This window comes from Myotis nattereri (assembly GCF_964212035.1).
Source record: "Myotis nattereri genome assembly, chromosome: 9".
In the NCBI taxonomy this organism is placed as follows: domain Eukaryota; kingdom Metazoa; phylum Chordata; class Mammalia; order Chiroptera; family Vespertilionidae; genus Myotis; species Myotis nattereri.
The window spans coordinates 22,505,222-22,523,863 of NC_138084.1; the positions used below are offsets into that span (position 1 = coordinate 22,505,222).

The 18,642-nt window shown below is 39.7% G+C and overlaps 1 protein-coding gene across 1 annotated transcript; it reads right to left on the reverse strand.

Annotated features, from left to right (window-relative positions):
* Nucleotides 1–3,348: 3,348 nt before the first annotated feature.
* FSHB (follicle stimulating hormone subunit beta) lies at nt 3,349–6,248 on the reverse strand (the record flags this gene model as incomplete). The annotated part of the gene is made up of 2 exons (XM_081099912.1): nt 3,349–3,579; nt 6,090–6,248. 2 exons carry the CDS (start codon nt 6,246–6,248, stop codon nt 3,349–3,351), a joined length of 390 nt encoding a protein of 129 aa, XP_080956038.1.
* Nucleotides 6,249–18,642: the final 12,394 nt, after the last annotated feature.

Here is an 18,642-nt window from a genome sequence, read left to right on the forward strand (position 1 = left end):
GAGAAGCCATTTGCATTGTCCTGAAGTGTTACAGCCTTTAAAACAACCACACGATTATACTAGGCTCCATTTGTTCCCAGATTCCGTGTGCTATAGTAACAGTGAAGGGAAGATCATACTCATTTCTCAAAAGCTCTTGGCTGTTTCTGTTGCTACTAATGCAAAGGTTTGGTTTTTAATTTGTTGTTGGTTTCTGCAAAGCACGAATCATATTATTGGTTTTAAATGATGCTAGATGCTATTATTTTATATATGTGAGAAAACAAAATAAGATTGTAGTGTGAAAATTCAATTTTAAATTGCTTGATTAATTTATTGTAGTGGCATATAGCAAGGACTATTTTTTATTATGCTGCAATAAGCCAATTTACTGTAAATCAGCCTAACAAATGAAATGCCTAGAGGTACCTTATAAATTGAAGTACTGTTTTTGTTATAGTGAATATAAATGAATTAAATGCAAATTCCTAAGACAGTTTAAAAATGTTTCTAGCAACTTATTTATATAAATCATTGACCCAACTTTCATACTCAATTATATTCAGCTAAGATTTTGTTTGTTTATGTCTTCTCAATGCTGAAATTGCCAACCATTTTGAACTATAGATTTCCTTCCATTTTTTTGCATAAGGAAGATTGTTCATATTTCATTCTCACAGGCCATGCTATAGACCAGCCGTGGGCAAACTACGGCCCGCGGGCCGGATCCGGCCCATTTGAAATGAATAAAACTATTGAAAAAAAAGACCGTACCCTTTTATGTAATGATGTTTACTTTGAATTTATATTAGTTCACACAAACACTCCATCCATGCTTTTGTTCCGGCCCTCCGGTCCAGTTTAAGAACCCATTGTTGGCCCTCGAGTAAAAAAGTTTGCCCACCCCTGCTATAGACTAAAATGTTTGCCTTTCCCCCATATTTATATGTTGAAACCTAATTCCCAATGTGATGGTATTTGGATGGGGCCTTTGAGAAGTAATTAGTCAATAGGGCAGAGGCCTCATCAAGGGAATGGAATAAATGCTCTTACAAAAGAGGCCCCAGAGAGCTCCTTTCCTCCCTGCCACTGTGCAAATAGAGCAAAAAGGACAGCTGTCTATGAAACAGGATGTGGGCTCTCACCAGACACTAAATCTGCTGATGCCTTGATTTTAGACTTCTCAGCCTCCAGAACTGTGAGAAATACATTTCTGTTGTTTATAGGAGGGCCAGTGTGTAGTATTCCGTTATAGCAGTATGAACTGACTAGGACAGGCCAGAAGATAGCTTGAATGAGAGTGTGGTAAATGTTTCATAGAAATCTGACTTGACAACTAATTACTATGTAGTGTCAATGGAAGAAACATCTAAACCTGTCGTAGAGGTAACTGAAGTCCAGAGAATTTAAATGACTTGTTCAAGATGATACATCTGGTCAAGAAGATTAAGATGACAACTCTGGGGCCATTGCCCTATACTACCTCTAATGGAAAGGCAGTTGTTTTGACTTCTAAAAGCATAGGGAGAAGGAAAAGACTATGCTGTAATTTAAAGCATCTTGTCGAACTTTGTTATTATAGCCCTAATTTCAATGTGTCAAAATATTGTAGAGAATATACCTGTAAGCCACACTCAATACCAGACTGGAGTGGACAAAGCTGATTATTAATTCCTACAATTTTGCATCGGTCCTTGCCATGATTACTTCTTAGTATGGTGAGGGAGTCACTGGAGAGGTGGACTAAGAGCTAGGAGGCCAGGGTTCTAAACCTGGTACTGCCATGAACAGTCTTTGTGATGTTGACTGTGATCTTAACATCCTTGATCTTTAATTTTTCCGTGTCAAACATTTGAGAAATGAACTGGAGAATCACCAGGGTCCCCACCCACTCTGTGATTCTCCCTTAGCTTTGTTTCTCTATTGCATCAGGAAATAACTTCAAAAAATGACAGGAAATTTAAAGAAGTACTTTTAGAAATGCAACCAAATCATTTTTAATATTTTCAAAGGTGAGGACATAAAATATTTACAGAAGCATTAGGAATTATACATTAAGATTTTTTCTGCTACTATTATAAACATGCACATATGTTAGCTGTTTGTGAAAAAATTCAAATTTATGACTCTAGTGGCTAGCATCTTTATTTTAAAAAATAAGGTAGGATTGAATAAGTTAGTTAAAACATTTTAAGTGTGAAACAAGTACATAACTTAGAGAGGTAACATCTTTAAAAAATCAACTCATGAAACAGTTTCAATATGTACCTTCTTGAAAGAAATCATAGATTTGGGAGAACGTGAATAAACAAAAGAGAAGACTGATATAGAGGATTCTAGAAAGCAGGTTTTCTTTTTCTTCATGGCGAATTCTTTCTAAAAGAGCTATTTATTTACACAAATGTATTTGTAAATAAGATAAATGCACTTAATAAGTTGCTGAAATTGCTTTCAAACCTACTTTCAAATCCCCTTCTATTCCAAGGAGCGAATCCAGTCCAGAAGGCAGGGTAACTAACACATTTTTGTTTTCTTTTGTTTTACTTTCCAAAGGGAGTTTTGCGGGAGCCTGGCAGAATTTGTTCAATTTATTTAAATGTTGGAATAGATGTGGGCTAATTTCCATAGGCCCACATTAACATTTCTTGATTTTGCCCTTATCTAAAGGGCTTGGTAGTAATAGCTTGGAAATCTTAGTTCCCATCTGTACCGAGCAACTCATAGAGGTGCAACCTGTCCCGTGTGCCAGAGGAGGAGAGATGGGGTGGAACTGATGCCCTCATTCCCATGGACTGACTGGCATTGTTGGGGCAGCCTTATCAGCCATCCTTTTTCAGTGTTTTCCTACCTCCTACCTTTCTGTTCTTACTTTCCTTAAGGAAGCCATCGTTGAGTTTCTTACTAAATCCCAGGCATGGTGTTAGTACCGAGGCTACAATGATGAAGTAGATGATGGGATGGCCCTGCTTTTGAGGGCCCAAGAGTCCATCAAAAGAATGCAGCATCTAGTACTTTCACCCACTCCCAGCTCATTTCTGGGTGTAGGTATCCCTATCCAAAGGGGAAGGGATTGACTAAGAGGGTTTCTAAGATTAATAAACAGAAGGTACCCATGTGTCTATAAGTTAAGTAAGACTAAATAAAACTTAAGGAACCCAATTTAGATACAGGATGGAGTGGTGCCAGGCTCCTGGCTCCACCACTCTCAATTCTTGCACTCTCAAGTTCTGGAGAGGCCGGGGTCAGTGGGGTCTGAAGCTCCCCTAGCCCACAGTGGCTTGCAGCCTTTGCATGTTGTACACACATGGACTTTTCAGATATCTTGGTCCTTCAGGACAGGGGTAGGCAGCCTAAAATGTCCATTGCTCCTTATTCTTTTATTTCACTGAAGGAGCAGTAGCTGGGCCCCAGGCCTTGCACGGTGCAGTCGGTACTGTCTCTGTTACACTTGCCACAGTGACATTCAGTGGCTACTGGGTACGTATATACGGAGTCTGCATGGTGAGCACAGCCAGGCACTCTCACTGTCTCATACACCAGCTCCTTGAAGGTACATGCTTTCTGGGTATTGCGCCTGGTTGGGTCCTTGTACACCAGATCCTGAGGAGTTTAGGAAGGAGAGTTAGGTTACAGTATTCTGGGAGTTTCTGATTAGCTTAATCAAAATGAGATAGGAATTTAATACTGCTGGCTCTAACATTTACCCATTAAAGCTCACTTAAGGAATACCTAACTAAGGGAACATGATCTCATAAATGACCTACCTATATGCTATACCATGTTCCTGGTTGTTCTGGAAATCTTACAGAAAATATAATTCATTCCTTTTCCTCCTTCTGTCTATATCAAAATATTAATTATTTCTCAAACCATAGAGAGACTTCGAATATATCAAAATATATTTTTTAATATAGAAAAATGATGAGCAAGGGAGACATGACAGACATTTTAAGTTGACTTTTTGTTGTTGTTGTTGTTGTTGTTGTTAATCCTCACCTGAGGACATTTTTGCATTGATTTTTAGAGATAGTGGAAGGAAGGAGGAGAGACAGACAGAGAGAGAAATATTGACGTGAGAGAGACACATCGATTGGTGGCCTCCTGCACCTGCCCTGGCGCTTGCAACTGAAGTACATGGTCTTGACCAGAATTGAACCCAGGACCCTTCAGTCAATAGGCCAATACTCTGTCCACTGAGCCAAACCAGCTAGGGCTTAAGTTGACTTTTTGTACTTAGTTGAAAGCTGTGTTAATGAAAACTTAAACCATAAAACACTCAGGTTTAATTTCTCAATAAACATTTCCAAATACATTGTCCTGTGTTTTTAGAAGGTCAAAGAGACATAATATGGAATGTTAATGCTTAGTTTAACATGACTATAAAGGCTCATATAAGATTTTAAATATTCTAAGTCCTGTAGACATTTTCTTGCCTTAAGTGCTTTATATTTTACAGTGCTCTCAGTTTCAAAGGGTACATGGTCTGCATATAAGACATTTTTTTAAATATATTTTATTGTTTTTTTACAGAGAGGAAGGGAGAGAGATAGAGAGCTAGAAACATCGATGAGAGAGAAACATCGATCAGCTGCCTCCTGCACATCTCCTACTGGGGATGTGCCCGCAACCCAGGTACATGCCCTTGACCGGAATCGAACCTGGGACCTTTCAGTCCGCAGGCTGACGCTCTATCCACTGAGCCAAACCGGTTTCGGCAATATAAGACATTTTAATCCAGGAAGAACAGGTGTGTCCTAACACTTTTGAATAAAAAAATTATTTGCACTGAGGGAAGAAATTATCACAGCTGCTTAGTTTATTTCAGTATCATGCTACCAAATGTATATCCTAAGAAGGTACAATAAGCTGTACATTAAGTGGAGGTTGATCATACTTATTTGCTACCAATAAAGTATATTTCATTAAACAGTTGCTATTTTGCCCTAACTGGTTTGGCTCAGTGGATAGAGTGTTGGCCTGCAGATAGAAGCGTCCCAGGTTTGATTCTGGTCAAGGGAATGTACCTTGGTTGCAGGCTCCTCCCTGGCCCAGGCCCTGGTTGGGGCACATGCAGGAGGCAATCAATCTATGTGTTTCTCTCACATTGATATTTCTCTCTGTCTTTCCCTCTCTCTTCCAATCTCTCTAAAAATCAATGGAAAAAATATCCATGGGTGAGGATTAAAAAAGTGAAAAACAAACAAACAAACCTAACACACACACACACACACACACACTATGGAATTCTGCATAAAAAACCCAGGTGTAATAGGAAGCAAAAATCAAGAAAAAGTAGGAGCTGCCTTCTTACTTGGATTGATGCAAAGAAACTGTATGACTACAAACGAGTAGTTTTATGCCTCGGTGCCTTGGTTTTCTCAACAGTATAAAGCAGTGAGCGGGCTTGCAGATTCATTTGGTTGTAACAGTCTGCAGGGATTGAATGTGTTCTCGGGATGGTTGCTGGCACTTGTATTCAGGAGGGACAATACGGCATGTTTATAATGTGGCTGTTTGTGTTCTTATGTGGCTGAGAAACATATTTTGGTACTATCTCCACTGCAAAGATATAGCTTCAGTTACGTAGAAATAGAAATACATGGCATACATGAAATACATCTTCCTAGAAATTAGCTTTTGGCGAATATTGTAAATCTTCTATTACTAAATATATGTATGCTTGCATATTTATCTCTCTATATGTAAAATCTATCATAGAATTCTTTTTTATTTTATTTTTGACTTGCAGTTTCTTTTTGTGATGTTTTTTTTTGTTTGTTTGTTTTGCTGCTTAAAGTATTATAAAGAGTATTACATATGTCTTCTTTTTTCCCCCTTGACATTCCTTTTTATTTTAATACAGAGTTGGCATACTGCCTGGTTGATCAAATCAGATCTGAGGCGTCCCTAAATTTACCCTAATCAAATTCAAACCCAAATATCTAACTGATGTCATGGTAATTAACCTTAATCATAACACAGATAGTATTTGGCTGAGGGACTCATGGCTATTACTTTGAAAACTTAAAGTATGAATAAAATGGGAATTAATAAAAATTGTCTTCAATAGACCCTCAGCACCCTCACTTCCTGCAAAGCAGAGTTCCTACCCGGGTGTAGCAGTAGCCTGCACACCAAGTGGTGTTGATACTGAGGCAGAAGCGACATTCCTCTTTCTCCACTGTGATGGTGATGTTGGTCAGCTCACAGCTATTGCAGCACATTGCTTTCCAGCAACAGAGAAGAAAGTACAACTGGACTGACTTCATCCTGGACTATGAAGCAAACAATTAAAGCCATGAGAAAACAAAACTCAAAGAGTTATAATCATTACGTAAGTGGACCAAACCAAAATGAATTGGTTTACTCATCTGCTCCAGTCACATTTGCTGCAGCAATTATTTTTCTTCCTAGTTTGTTGAACAAATAGTTGTTCTTACCCTCCTCCTTCTTCATTTCTTTTTTTGGTCAAAGTAGAAACATAGGTCAAAACTCCAACATAATGATGTAAGTAAAGCAGTTTTTAAAGATTAGAGTATTACTCCTAATTGTCTTAAAATGATTACTCTGAAGAAAATAATTGTGATCATCATATTTGTCCCTGTGTTATCATTTTAAAGATTATTTTTGTTTAAAAATAAGAAGAAAATTCTGTCCTACAAAATTAGTTCATCATTGTTAGCATCTCATAAATATTTTCATTTGCTTTTACTCACCTTTGTTTCAGAGGTCTATAAAGTCAATTGCATGCTAACAGGGAGTATATGCTGTATTAACCATATTTAAGAAGCTAGGTTGACAAACCCAAATTTCCTACATGACAGTTCAAAAACTCTAGATTTTTTTTCCAGATCCTGAAAAATCTGTAATTTAGAAAGTAACTGTCACCGTTTGATAAGTATAGGTGCTGAGACTCACCCGTGGTCCACTGCCTTGTCTGGGGAAAGCTGTAGATGGAGTTAAGTCTCAGTTCACCTTTTATACAATATTGTGTGCAACTAACACCTTGTGGATTTATCAGGAATTAATAAGACCAGTGTTATCCTGAAGCTTGCTGTAAGTGAATCGATGTTTAGATAGACAGGGAGATCAAGCCTTACTAATGTAGTCTAAACGAAATAGATCAAGAAAAATAATGTTACCAGAGATAATGATTTTATACAAATTAAATTTGATATAGTAGCACACCCACTCCTTTACCTTGTCAAATTAAATGTGACTCTAGGTTTTTCCTTTGTATCTTTAACTTGGGGGATTCAGAATCCTTTCCAAATATTGCTTTGGCCCTGTCGAGGAGGTGCATCAAAATTACCTGGTTATTTAATAAATTGCTCTGCGATCATATTGAAAACTGTTAGGAAAGAAACAAATAGAAAGTGTTTTGTGATCTGACTCCTAGCTAAAGTATAAACCATATTTATTTTAGCCTCCTACATCTAGATTCCCTTATCTCAAATGTTATTTTTTGATGCTTTATTTGTAATTCTGTAAATATGCTGCTGATTCATCTCTCTAGATCTTTGCTCTTGCAATGCTTATCTTACCTGAAAAGTCCTTCCTTCCTTTCTGTGTTCTCTAACATCGCTCCCAGCCTTTGCAAATTTCTCAACCTTTAACATTCACCTCCCAGAGTTTTGAATGGGAAACAGAAGAGAACTTTAATTACCACCTTCTACCTCTGTTTTGTCCAGTAGACGGTGAGCTCCTTGGAGACTGGGTTTAATTTGTTTAAAATATTTATTAACTAATCACTGTGTCTGGAGCAAAAGAACAATGGTGGGAACATTAGGATATGATGTCAGAAATACAACAGGAGTAAAATCATGTAGGACCATTTAGGCCAATGAAAAGACTTTGGAGATTGTCTGTAAGAAGGGACCAATTGTAGGATTTTGAGTAGAGGAATGACATGATCTGATTTGGGTCTAAAAGTATCCTCTGGCTGCTGTGTAGGGAACAAAAGCAGAAACAGGAGACCTATTAGATGGTATTGAAGCAACCAGGTGAGAAATGATATTTGTTCAGACTAGTGTGGTAGCAATGGAGGTAATCAGACATAATCTGATTCTGGATATATTTTGAAAGTAGAGCCAACAGAATTTTCTGATGGAAGAATTTGAATGAAAGAAGAGACAATGATGACTCTAAGGATTTTGGCCTGAACATCTTGAAAGATAAACTTGCTGTCAGTTGAAATGGGTTGGCTATAGATGTAGTAAGTTTTTGGAAAAAGATAAGGAGTTCAGTATGGACATGTTGAGCTTGAGGTGTCTTTAAGACATAAGTAGAATGCTAAATCTGGATTTTGGGAGAAATAGTACATTGGCTGAAGATGTAAATTTGGGAGTCATTGGCATGAGCCTAGAAGAGTGGGTATAAGTAGAAAAGATATATTCCAACATCAGGAGGTTAAGGATAAGATCAAGTTTTTTTTCTTCCTTTTTTCCAAAGAAAACTGAGAAGGGCCATTAAGAAAAGAATGAAATGAAGAGAAGCCAAGTAAAAGAGAGTATATCAAGGAGGAATGAGTAACAACTGTGCCAAATGCTGCTGACAGGTTAAATAAGATGAGGACCTTGAGTTGTGCAATGTGCATGGCAATGTAAAGGTCACTAGTGTCCTTGGCTAAAGAAGTTCCTTTAGAAGAAAGAGATCAAGACTTTGATTAGTGTGTGTTTTAGTGATTGGAAAGAGATAAATATTTAAAAAGTTGACATAGGCAACTTTTCCCAGGAGTTTTGCTACAAAGATGAGCAAAGAAATGGATGATTTGATAAAGTGGAAGTGGGGTAAATATCATTTTCTTTTTATGTTTAAGATGGGAGAAATAATAGTATGTTTGTGTGGTGAGGCAAATGATGGAGTAGAGAATGAAACATGATGATGTTGGAGGAAGAGAGAATTTCTGGAGTGTTCTTGAGGAAGTAAGAAGGGATGGGTTTAGAGCACAATTGTCTGGCTTTAGACAAGAAAATGGAGAGTACATCCCAATATCAGGTGGGAGGCAAATGTGGGTGCAGATCCTGGTGGTTAGGGAGATGTAGTGAGTATAGATGATGGTGATTGGGTAGGTGTGGTGAATGCAGATGCTGTGGGTAGGTGGGTGTGGTGAGTGCAGAGGGTGGTAAGTGGGTTAAAGGCTCTGTGCAAATTGTCCTGGAATTATTTTTATTTTCTCAGTAATGTAGAATGTAAGGTTATTATCTGAGAATAAGGATGGTGAATTAATTGTCCAGAGTTTGTGGAGAGAGGAAAAGATTAGAATACTTGTTTGAGACTGGGAAAGGGATTGAGTTAGCAACGAGTTAGGAGTAGTGTAATAAATTACCAGCATTAAGGATCCATTTTAGGTTTATGGTAAAAAATTTAACACAAGACCATTCAACATTTATGTACATTTTTCTTTTGTCCAAATTAACAACAGGGGTTCAGGCAAATGGGTGACAAAAGTTGGATTTATGCAGGATTATGATTTTTTCAAAGATGTGACAAAAACAAAACTTAGCAAAGTATCTGACATGGAAAATACTAATACAACATTTATGTAAGTTATATCTGGAATTAAGAAATAGTTTGAGAGAGATCCAAGATGGCAGTGGAGTAGGTGAAAGGTACACTCACCTCCTCCAGGCCCCACTTAATTAGAGAACAGTCATCCTGAATAACAATTGAAGATTAGCTGAAGAGAAGTTTTATAAGCAAGGATTTACAGAAGAAGCCACATCAAGACTGATAGGAAGGGCAGAGATGCGAAAGGGCTGGCCTACCTTCCAAGGATTATGGCTGAGGTTCGAGGTTTATCTCAGCTGTGAGGGTTTCTCCCTAGAAGGGTGGGGTCTAAACCCCAAACCAGGTTTCACATTCCAGAGCACCAGAGCTGGAAGAGGTGTCCACATAATATCTGGCTATGAAAAGCAGCAAGGTTTCTGTTCACCAGGGAGAGATGCATATATGGAACAATTTCTAGGATAGACCACATGTTAAGCTACAAAACAAGTCTCAGTAAATTTAAGAGGATTGGAATCATATCAAACATATTCTCTAACCACAGTGGTATGCAAATAGAAATCAATTACAAGGAAAAAAAACTGAGAAACACAAATATATGTTTCTATCTCTCTCTCCCTCTCCCTTCCTCTCTGAAATCAATAAGTGAAAAAAAAAACCAAAACTGAGCCCTAGCTGGCTTGGCTAAGTGGATAGAGCATTGGCCTGCAGACTGAAGGGTCCAGGTTCGATTCCAGTCAAGGGCACATACCTCCATTGCAGGCTCCTCTCCGGCCTGGGCCCTGGTCAGGGCACATGCAGGAGGCAACCAATCGATGTGTTTCTCTCAAATCGATGTGTTTCTCTCAAATCGAGATTTCTCTGTCTTTCTCTCTCTTTTCCACTCTCTCTCAAAAAATATCCTCGGGTGATGATCGAAAAAAAAGAAAGCAGAAATAGACTCATAGATACAGAGAACAAACTGGGGTTACCAGATGCAATGTGGTTTGAGGGATGGGTGAAAAGGTGAAGGGATTAAGAAGTACACATTGGCAGTTGCAAAATAGTCATCTCTCTATATAAAAGCCTAAGAGACTGTTACGACTGGTCGACTGAATGACTGGTTGACTAGTCACTATGATGCCCACTGACCACCAGGGAGCAGATGCTCAACACAGGAGCTGCCCCCTAGTGGTCAGTATGCTCCCACAGCCAACCTCCCACAGCCAACCTTCCATGGCCAGCTGGTCCTGATCGACCCCTATCAGGACTGGGGGAGATGGCCCTGATCGCCCAGATTGCCAGCCAGGCTGAAAGACCCCACCTGTGCACAAATTTGTGCACCAGGCCTCTAGTGGAGATATAAAGTACAGCATAAGAAATACAGCCAATAATTTTTAAAAAAGCATAACAAAGTTCTCATGAATTCTGGTCAAGTAATGGTCTTAACTGTGTGAGGATCCTGAGACTTTCTCCCTGTGCATATACTCAATGACCTATATCTTTTTTCATTTATAAATAATTTGTCTGCAAATCATTTCTTTATGTCCATATTTAAAAACAGGAAATTGTATATGTGCTCATATATTAACAAGTTACTTGCCTTTTATGGTCTGGTATCCTTTTCTTTTTCCTGTGTTTGTATATGTTTTGTAATGTTAATGTAAAAAAAGTTCATCAGCTTCCTTTGGCAGGTTCTGGGGAAGGGGTGTCCAGCAACAAAGGTAGCAAGAAGCCCCTGAAACAGCCCAAAAGGCAGGCCAAGGAGATGGATGAGATAAAGCATTCAAGCAGCAGCAAACAGAGGTGCAGAAGAAACTTGAGGAGCTAAAAGCGAAGGCTTGGGGAAGGGCCTTCTGGCCACAGGTGGAATTCCAGAAATCTGGCAAAAAGTGAGCTGTACCTTGTGCTAGGGCATTGGTGATTCTTAATTCCCTTCATGTTTTAACATCTGGATTTCCTGTTATAACATCTCTTGCCACCTAGAGCTAGAATGAAGTGTTGTTTTGGAGCCTGTTGTACATTTAACAATAAACTTTTGTGAAAACTAACAATAATAATCATGCAGTGGCTCATCTTTTTAGTTCTTCTCACTCTGCCATTTCAACCTTAGCTGTAAGGTCAGAGGAAACCCAGTCCTGAATCCTGCCACAGTGTGCTCTTCCCTGAATTCTGTATCATCTGGAATTAAATAAACTCATTCGAAAAAAACCCAGTATCTTTAATTTTTTTCTAATTTAAATTTATCCATTATTATCATTTAAATTCATTTTCTTTATTTAAATTACAAAGTAATATATAACATGTAGGGCATAATATTTCCATATAAAGTGCTAATTTTTTATTGTTTTTACCCTACCAACTTACCCAACTATAATACAGGGTTGCACTTTCTAATATGGTAGTGACCAGCTACTTGTGGCTATTAAGTAATTGAAATGCAGCCAATCCAAAGTAAGGTTTACTGGAAATATAAAATACCCTCTGAATTTCAAAGACAGGATAAGAAAGCATGTATCTCAATGATTTGTGTATTGATTACATTGAAATGACATTATGGATATATTAGGCTACAAATATGTTAAGTCAATCCCACCTATTCCTTTTAATTTTTAAGTACTTTACTTTAAAATGTGGTTACTAGAAAATTTTAAATCACATGAGTGCCTCACATTATATTTCTATTGCTCTGCACTGAACTTGCTGGGTAAATTTGCAGAGGTCACAAGATCTGCTTTCTGGCCTAATATCTGACCCTTGTGCATTATACATCCCATGGTAGGTCAACAGATATAAAAAGGGAAAAAAAGGGAAAAGCCCACTGGTTGCCAATGTTTATGAATATGAAAATATAATAATGTATTCTATAGTTTTTAGTGAGGAGTCAGGAGGGTTAGTTTTCATATTAGCAAGTAAACAGCTTGTTCTCATCCCCTGGAGCAGCCAGATGGAACTTCATTTTATCAGATGATATAGTAACACACTGTGAACAATGCAATGAAATGTAATACTCATCTCTGCCGCATTTTCTTTTCCTTACAGCAAGGTGGAGCAAAGTGGCATGGTATTCTCTTGATAGTTCCTTTTAAAGCAGTAATGGCATTCAGAATATTCCATGATGATGTTCCAGCAAGAAGTCAGTACATTTGGTATCAGTCAACTGATAATGCATGAAGCTAAAAATATTTCCTAGGCTTTGCAGCAGTTGTATTTTGCATAGAGTAAGCATTCAGTAAATACTTGTGGATATGATTTTTGTTTTGATGCTGGTTGGCAAGTTTCTAGAAACTAAAGCAAAAAGCACTTAGAATGGGATGTACATCCAAGTAACTAACAATATATTGATGCTTGATATAGGCTATGCTGAAAAGGTAATCGACTGATGGGCCTAGAGTTATCCCCAGCACAAAATGCACATTCCAACTATTTTTACATCATTTTGTTTTAGGAAAGAGCATCTTATATGCAGGGTCGGGCAAAAGCAGGTTTACAGTTGTTCATATGGAAAATAATACAAGAATTAATAAATAATACTACAAGACTAAATTATGTATTTTGCATACTCACAACTGTAAACCTACTTTTGCCCCACCCTGTGTATGTACATACATAAACTCACACACATTTACATATAGACATACATAGAACACACTGATATAGCATTATGGATATATTAGACTACAGATGACATTATGGATATATTAGGCTACAAATATGTTAAGTCAATCTCATCTATGGTGCTTTCATAGTTTCCTTAAGCTCATGCATGTCTTTGAGGAAAGTATAATTGTTCTCATTTTACAGAGTACAAACCTTTATTGAACATTTACTCTGTACCAGTCACTGTGCTAAATCCTTACATGCATGACACCACTGAGTGTTTTCAACAGCCTTGTGAAGTACATATTTCTATTGTTTATATATTACAAATAAACAAATGAGGGTCAGAGCAGTGCATTAAGATGCTCAATGTCACAGTGAATGGCAGAGCAGGACAAAACCATAGCCTCTATACAAGTTACCTTTAGTAAGATGCCCTTTGCCTGGAGTTGTTTCCTCCCTTGAAGCAGTTCAGATCACCAGGACTTTGCACACATTCCATATTTCTACTGCTTTTCAACAAACAGCAACAGAAGCAACAATAATGGCAGCAAAACTAAACGTTCCAGAAAATTGCAAAATACCAGCTGATTTTATAGCTGCTCTATTTGTCCTAAATGACCAGGATAGCTTCTTTTGCAAAACAATTGCTAGAACCTAGAATTTTGCCCGGAAAAAAAAATAACTTCTGTTATGAAGATCTACTCCCGTATATAATAATAGCAAATACAGGGTGATGGTTGAGAGGCCAGGTTGATGGTGAGAGTCTTCATAAATGGCCATTTCTAGAGAATCTCCTTTTCGTTCTCTGACCCTATTTGAACCACCTAATATTAGACCACATACCTTTGTTTTTGGTCCTTTGCTTTCTTGATATCTACCTGCCACATTTTATTAAAAAACCTAAAAGGAGAATGGAGATAATTTGAATGACAGTCATATATATTCAAAGGAGACAAATGATAATTGATTGATTTAATTATGCTTTGTGTTGAGGGTTATTTAATTCACATTTCAAAAATTACTTTCACCCTTGTTATCTGAGTTTATTTTCACTCAATTTTTAGAACAATTTTTTAAGTGGCAAGACAGACATCATAAAGCAAAGAGTGAAACCACAGTTACCTATATTTGCTTTGAGTGACAGAATTTTGACTCATATCTCAAATTTTTACAAAAATTGAATTTAAAAGCATTCTACTTTAGGTACCTCCAGACTTTATTTTTATCACAGAAAAAGGTAGTGATTTTAGGAGCACAGTGGGACAGAGACATTCTCCCTCTGTCCTGCCATAGGAATAGAATTTTTAGCTGGCCCTATGGCTGTCCAGAACAAAGAGTAAAATGTTCCCACCTCCCTTGCAACCAGAAATGGCCATGTTGTGAACAAAAAAAGATGTAATTAAAATGTGTGACAGCTTTTAGGAACTTCAGGAGACAGGCAGCAAGCAACTTTTAACCTCTTCTTTTTTATCCTTCCTCCATTCTGCTCCTTGTCATGTGGGTGTTTGGGGCTAAGAGGGTGAAGGCTATCCTCTTGGGGGTCCAGTGATCTGAAAAGCACATGAGTTGCTGAGGACTTTCTGGATCAGAGCTGCCAGTCCAGCCCTGTACTGTATGACTTTAGAATTTTACTTGAAAGAGAAAACAATCTCTATTTTGTTTAGGCCATTATTATATTGGGTCTCCATTACTTGAAGCTGAATGAATTTAACTGGTTTATGTGGTCAAAGCAGTTATCTCAGGGCCAAGCTCAGATTCTTCGGCCAAATACTTAGAAGAACTAGCTTATTGTGTCTGTGGAGGGCAAAGGATGGCTGTGGTAGCTTAAGGTGAACCTGAGATTAAAGCTTGGCCCTGAGATCTTGGAAAGATCAAAACTGGAGAAATTGCCATTTCATAATGTATGTTTTTATCTTCTAAAGTATGGAGATTTTAATCATCTCTTGTGCAGAAACTTTTAGTTAAACAAATATACAAGTGACATGAGGAATTTTCTGTCTTCATTGTTTTTCCTTCTTGGTGCTGGTGGAAAAGGTTTCTTTTGGCATAATGTATCAATGTGATGTTATTAACGACAAAAAGGAATGCTTGGCTGATAGATGTTCACTATGAAGAATTTGAAAAATTTATTTTATTCTCCAACTGTGGGAGAGCCAGAAATAAAGGTGTGTATGGCCTGGATTTTAGAGAGAACATGAAAACCATCAGCCAGGGCAGAAGCGTGGAAACCTAGAGAAGCTAGAGGAAGATCAGGGAGAGAGGATTCCCAGATGCTTATCTGAGGCTGACTCAGTATGGATCAAAAGGGATCAGACTGAGGGAAGAGATATTAGTATTTAGATGCCTCTCTATGAATATTCCTGAGGGACTAATAAGATGTTTATTTCAAACTAGAGGCCCAGTGCATGAATTTGTGCATGGTGGGGTCTGGCTGGCTTGCCTCAATGGGGGCCCATTGGGTCAGGCCTGCCGGGGTAAGGGGCCACGGGCGGTTGGTGGCTGGCCCTGCCCCTGGGTCAGCCTAGGGGGGGTGCCAATTGGGGCCCAGATCAGGCTGGTTGGCTGCTGCAGTGCTCATCATAGCCACTGGTCATTCCTGTCGTTCTGGTCATTCTGCCGTTCTGGTCGCTGGGCTTTTTTATATATAGATAGTATATTTATTTGTCTTTATGTCTGTCCAAAGCTGTGAGCCATAGAAGAAGGAGCTACATAAAGCCAAGCATTTCTTTAAAGGGACATGTTTATGGAGTTGTGGCTGGGGAGCTGATTGGAAGGAATATGCCATGTTGGTAAAATGAGCATTTTAAGTGACTGGTTTTGGACTATTCTGAGGAGGAAGAATTGTTGCATATTTTTGTTGCATAGTTGACAACTTTGGAGAAAGATGTGTGGGTTCTTGTTCGAGGACCTGCTTCAGGAAAATAAAATAAATGTTTTTTGGGGGGCTCTGGTGACAAAATGTGGCATAGAGTTAGAGGGAGAGGAACATTTTCCTACCTCAGCAGGAAAGCCAGCATCCCTATCCTTCCCTCTTAGCAGTTTCAATGACAATGTCCATGGCAAGGACTTTGGCATGCATATGTCTGGCACCATCTGCAGTGGGGACTGCTCTCAAGTCCTAGACAGGGTAATCCAGAGCCTGAGAAGAAATGTGTCAGAATGGAACGGGCTAAAGAGTGAAACTGGATGACTGGTATGTGGGCATACATGGCATCTCTCTACGTACCTCCTAAATATTGGGGACACTTTGGGGGGTGGTAGGATTCTTCCTGAGATGGTGGGAACAGGAAGGGACTAAGGGTCATCAAAATCTGGACACATGGTGAGTCATAAGGTAGCAGAATGGAGATTCACTGAAACAGTGGACTTAAGGTTTTTCAGACAAAGAGGAAGAAAGTGAGGACACAATGTCTGCTGAGAGCTCTGGTGTGAGTAACTCTAAAGGGGCACATGGGGATTGACATAGTTGAAAACTGTGTAGCAGAGACTGACTCCGTATGGAGACGAGTGTAAGTGCCAATTAATCAACTGATTGATTAGCCCCAGGCTTCATTTAGGAACCAGAATTCTGGGGAGACTCTAAAAGGGTTATTATTTTTAAAAACAAAAAGAAACCACTACAGTCAATATTCTTATTTATATTGTGGGAATTTTACAGCAAAAACAAAACAAACAAACAAAAAACCCTCCCTTTTTGCATTTATAGTGTTTTTATTCAGTACTAGTCCCTTTTTCATTCTCAAACCAGCAATTTTCCTCTAATCTATATATATAAAAAGCCAGTGTCTGTGACAACCAAATGACCAGTCACCATGAGGTGCATTGAGCGTCCCTCGGTCCCACCCCCCCCCCGCCCCCCCCCCCCCCCCAGCTCATGAGCAGGGCGAGGCGGGACTGGGGACTGGCGAGCTGGCTGAATGGCTGACCTCTTGGTCCCTGTCCCGGGCCCGCAGGCTCCGATGGATCAGCGACGGTGAACTGGGGGAATCAGGGTGGGTGGCAGGAGGACCAGGCTGGCTGTCAGGCCGTTGGGATCACCAGCTCATCTCTGGCTGATCAGGGGCTCAGGCCTGCGGGAAGGCAAGCAACAGCAAATTCACCTCTATGCACATGAGCCGGGCTGGCCGCTGATATAACGTGCTGCCCACTTGGGGCCACTCACACTGGGGCAAGTAGGTCGTGGGCGCGCCCTATAGCTTCTGTCAGTGCCTCAAGCCCCAGCAGCAGTGGCATCGGCGGTGGCGTGAGTGGCCCCAAGCGGGCAGCGCATTCCATCAGCGGCCAACCCTGCGCATGCACATGGAGGTGAAGTAGCTGGCGCTTGCTTTCCCATAGGCCTGAGCCCCTGGGCAGCTGGGGATGAGCTGGTGATCCCAATGGCCTGACAGCCTGGCGGCAGAGGCGGCATTCGGCCTGTGGACTGGTGAACGGGCAGAAGATGGCCCTGATCGCAGGATGCTAGGCCCTAGGGACCCTACCCGCATGGTTTTGTGTGCTGGGCCTCTAGTATACTAATAAAAGCAGTTTCAGTTAAGTACTTTTATTTCTGAGCAATTTCTTTTGATGTGACATTTCTGCAGATATTACTATTTTAAAAGGTGCAAGCCTGAAAGAATAGTTGGGGGAAAAAAGTGCTTTTGTGTGGGATGGCACATTTAAGGAGTTTTTAAAAAATCAGTCATAGGGTTTTTGAAGTCTTGTGTAGCATTCTGGAAGATGACAGGCAGCTATCTCAATTTTAATAAACTACATTAACCATAGAATGATGAAAGACATAAAAGCCCATTTGGACTTGTACCTTGAGCAGAGAGGTCATGAGGTAATCCAGAGAGTTCATAGCATTGGAAACTGCCTGGTTTTCATTCATACAACCCTCTTGCCTCGGCACTCTTTAGGTCTAAAAACTTGACACTTGAAACTCCTTATTGCTTCCCAAGGACCTTTCCAGTTGCATATGGAAAGACTCATAATTGATAATAGATAGCTCTTACTAGGGACTTACTAGTAAGTAAATACTCAAAGAATCTATAAGAATAAAATAATAATATGTTAATTAGACCAGACAGCCAAACGTCATTCTGGGAGTCCTTCTGGACGAAGCTGTGGCAGCAGGGGCCGAGGCAGAGGTGGTTAGGGGAGATAAGGCAGGCAGGTAAGTGGTTAGGGGTGATCAGGCAGGCAGGCAGAGTGGTTAGGGGCAATGAGGCAGACAGGCAGAGTGATTAGGGGCAATGAGGCAGGTAGGCAGAGTGGTTAGGGGTGATGAGGCAGGCAGGCAGGCTAGCGGTTAGGAGCCAGCAGTCCCAGGTTGCAAGAGGGATGTCTGACTGCTGGTTTAGGCCCAATACTGCAGCAGGATTGGGCCTAAACTGGCAGTTGGACATCCCCTGAGTGGTCCCACATTGCAAGATGGTATAGGCCGGGCTGAGGGACCTACCCCCCATCCCCATTTGTACACCAGGTCTCTAGTTAATAATAGTAAGTTATCAAAGAATTTTCTGTGGTTGTTGCCAAAGTGGAAGAAGGCATAGTAGTGGTAGAGCACAGTCAATGAATATACTCAAGTAAATCAGT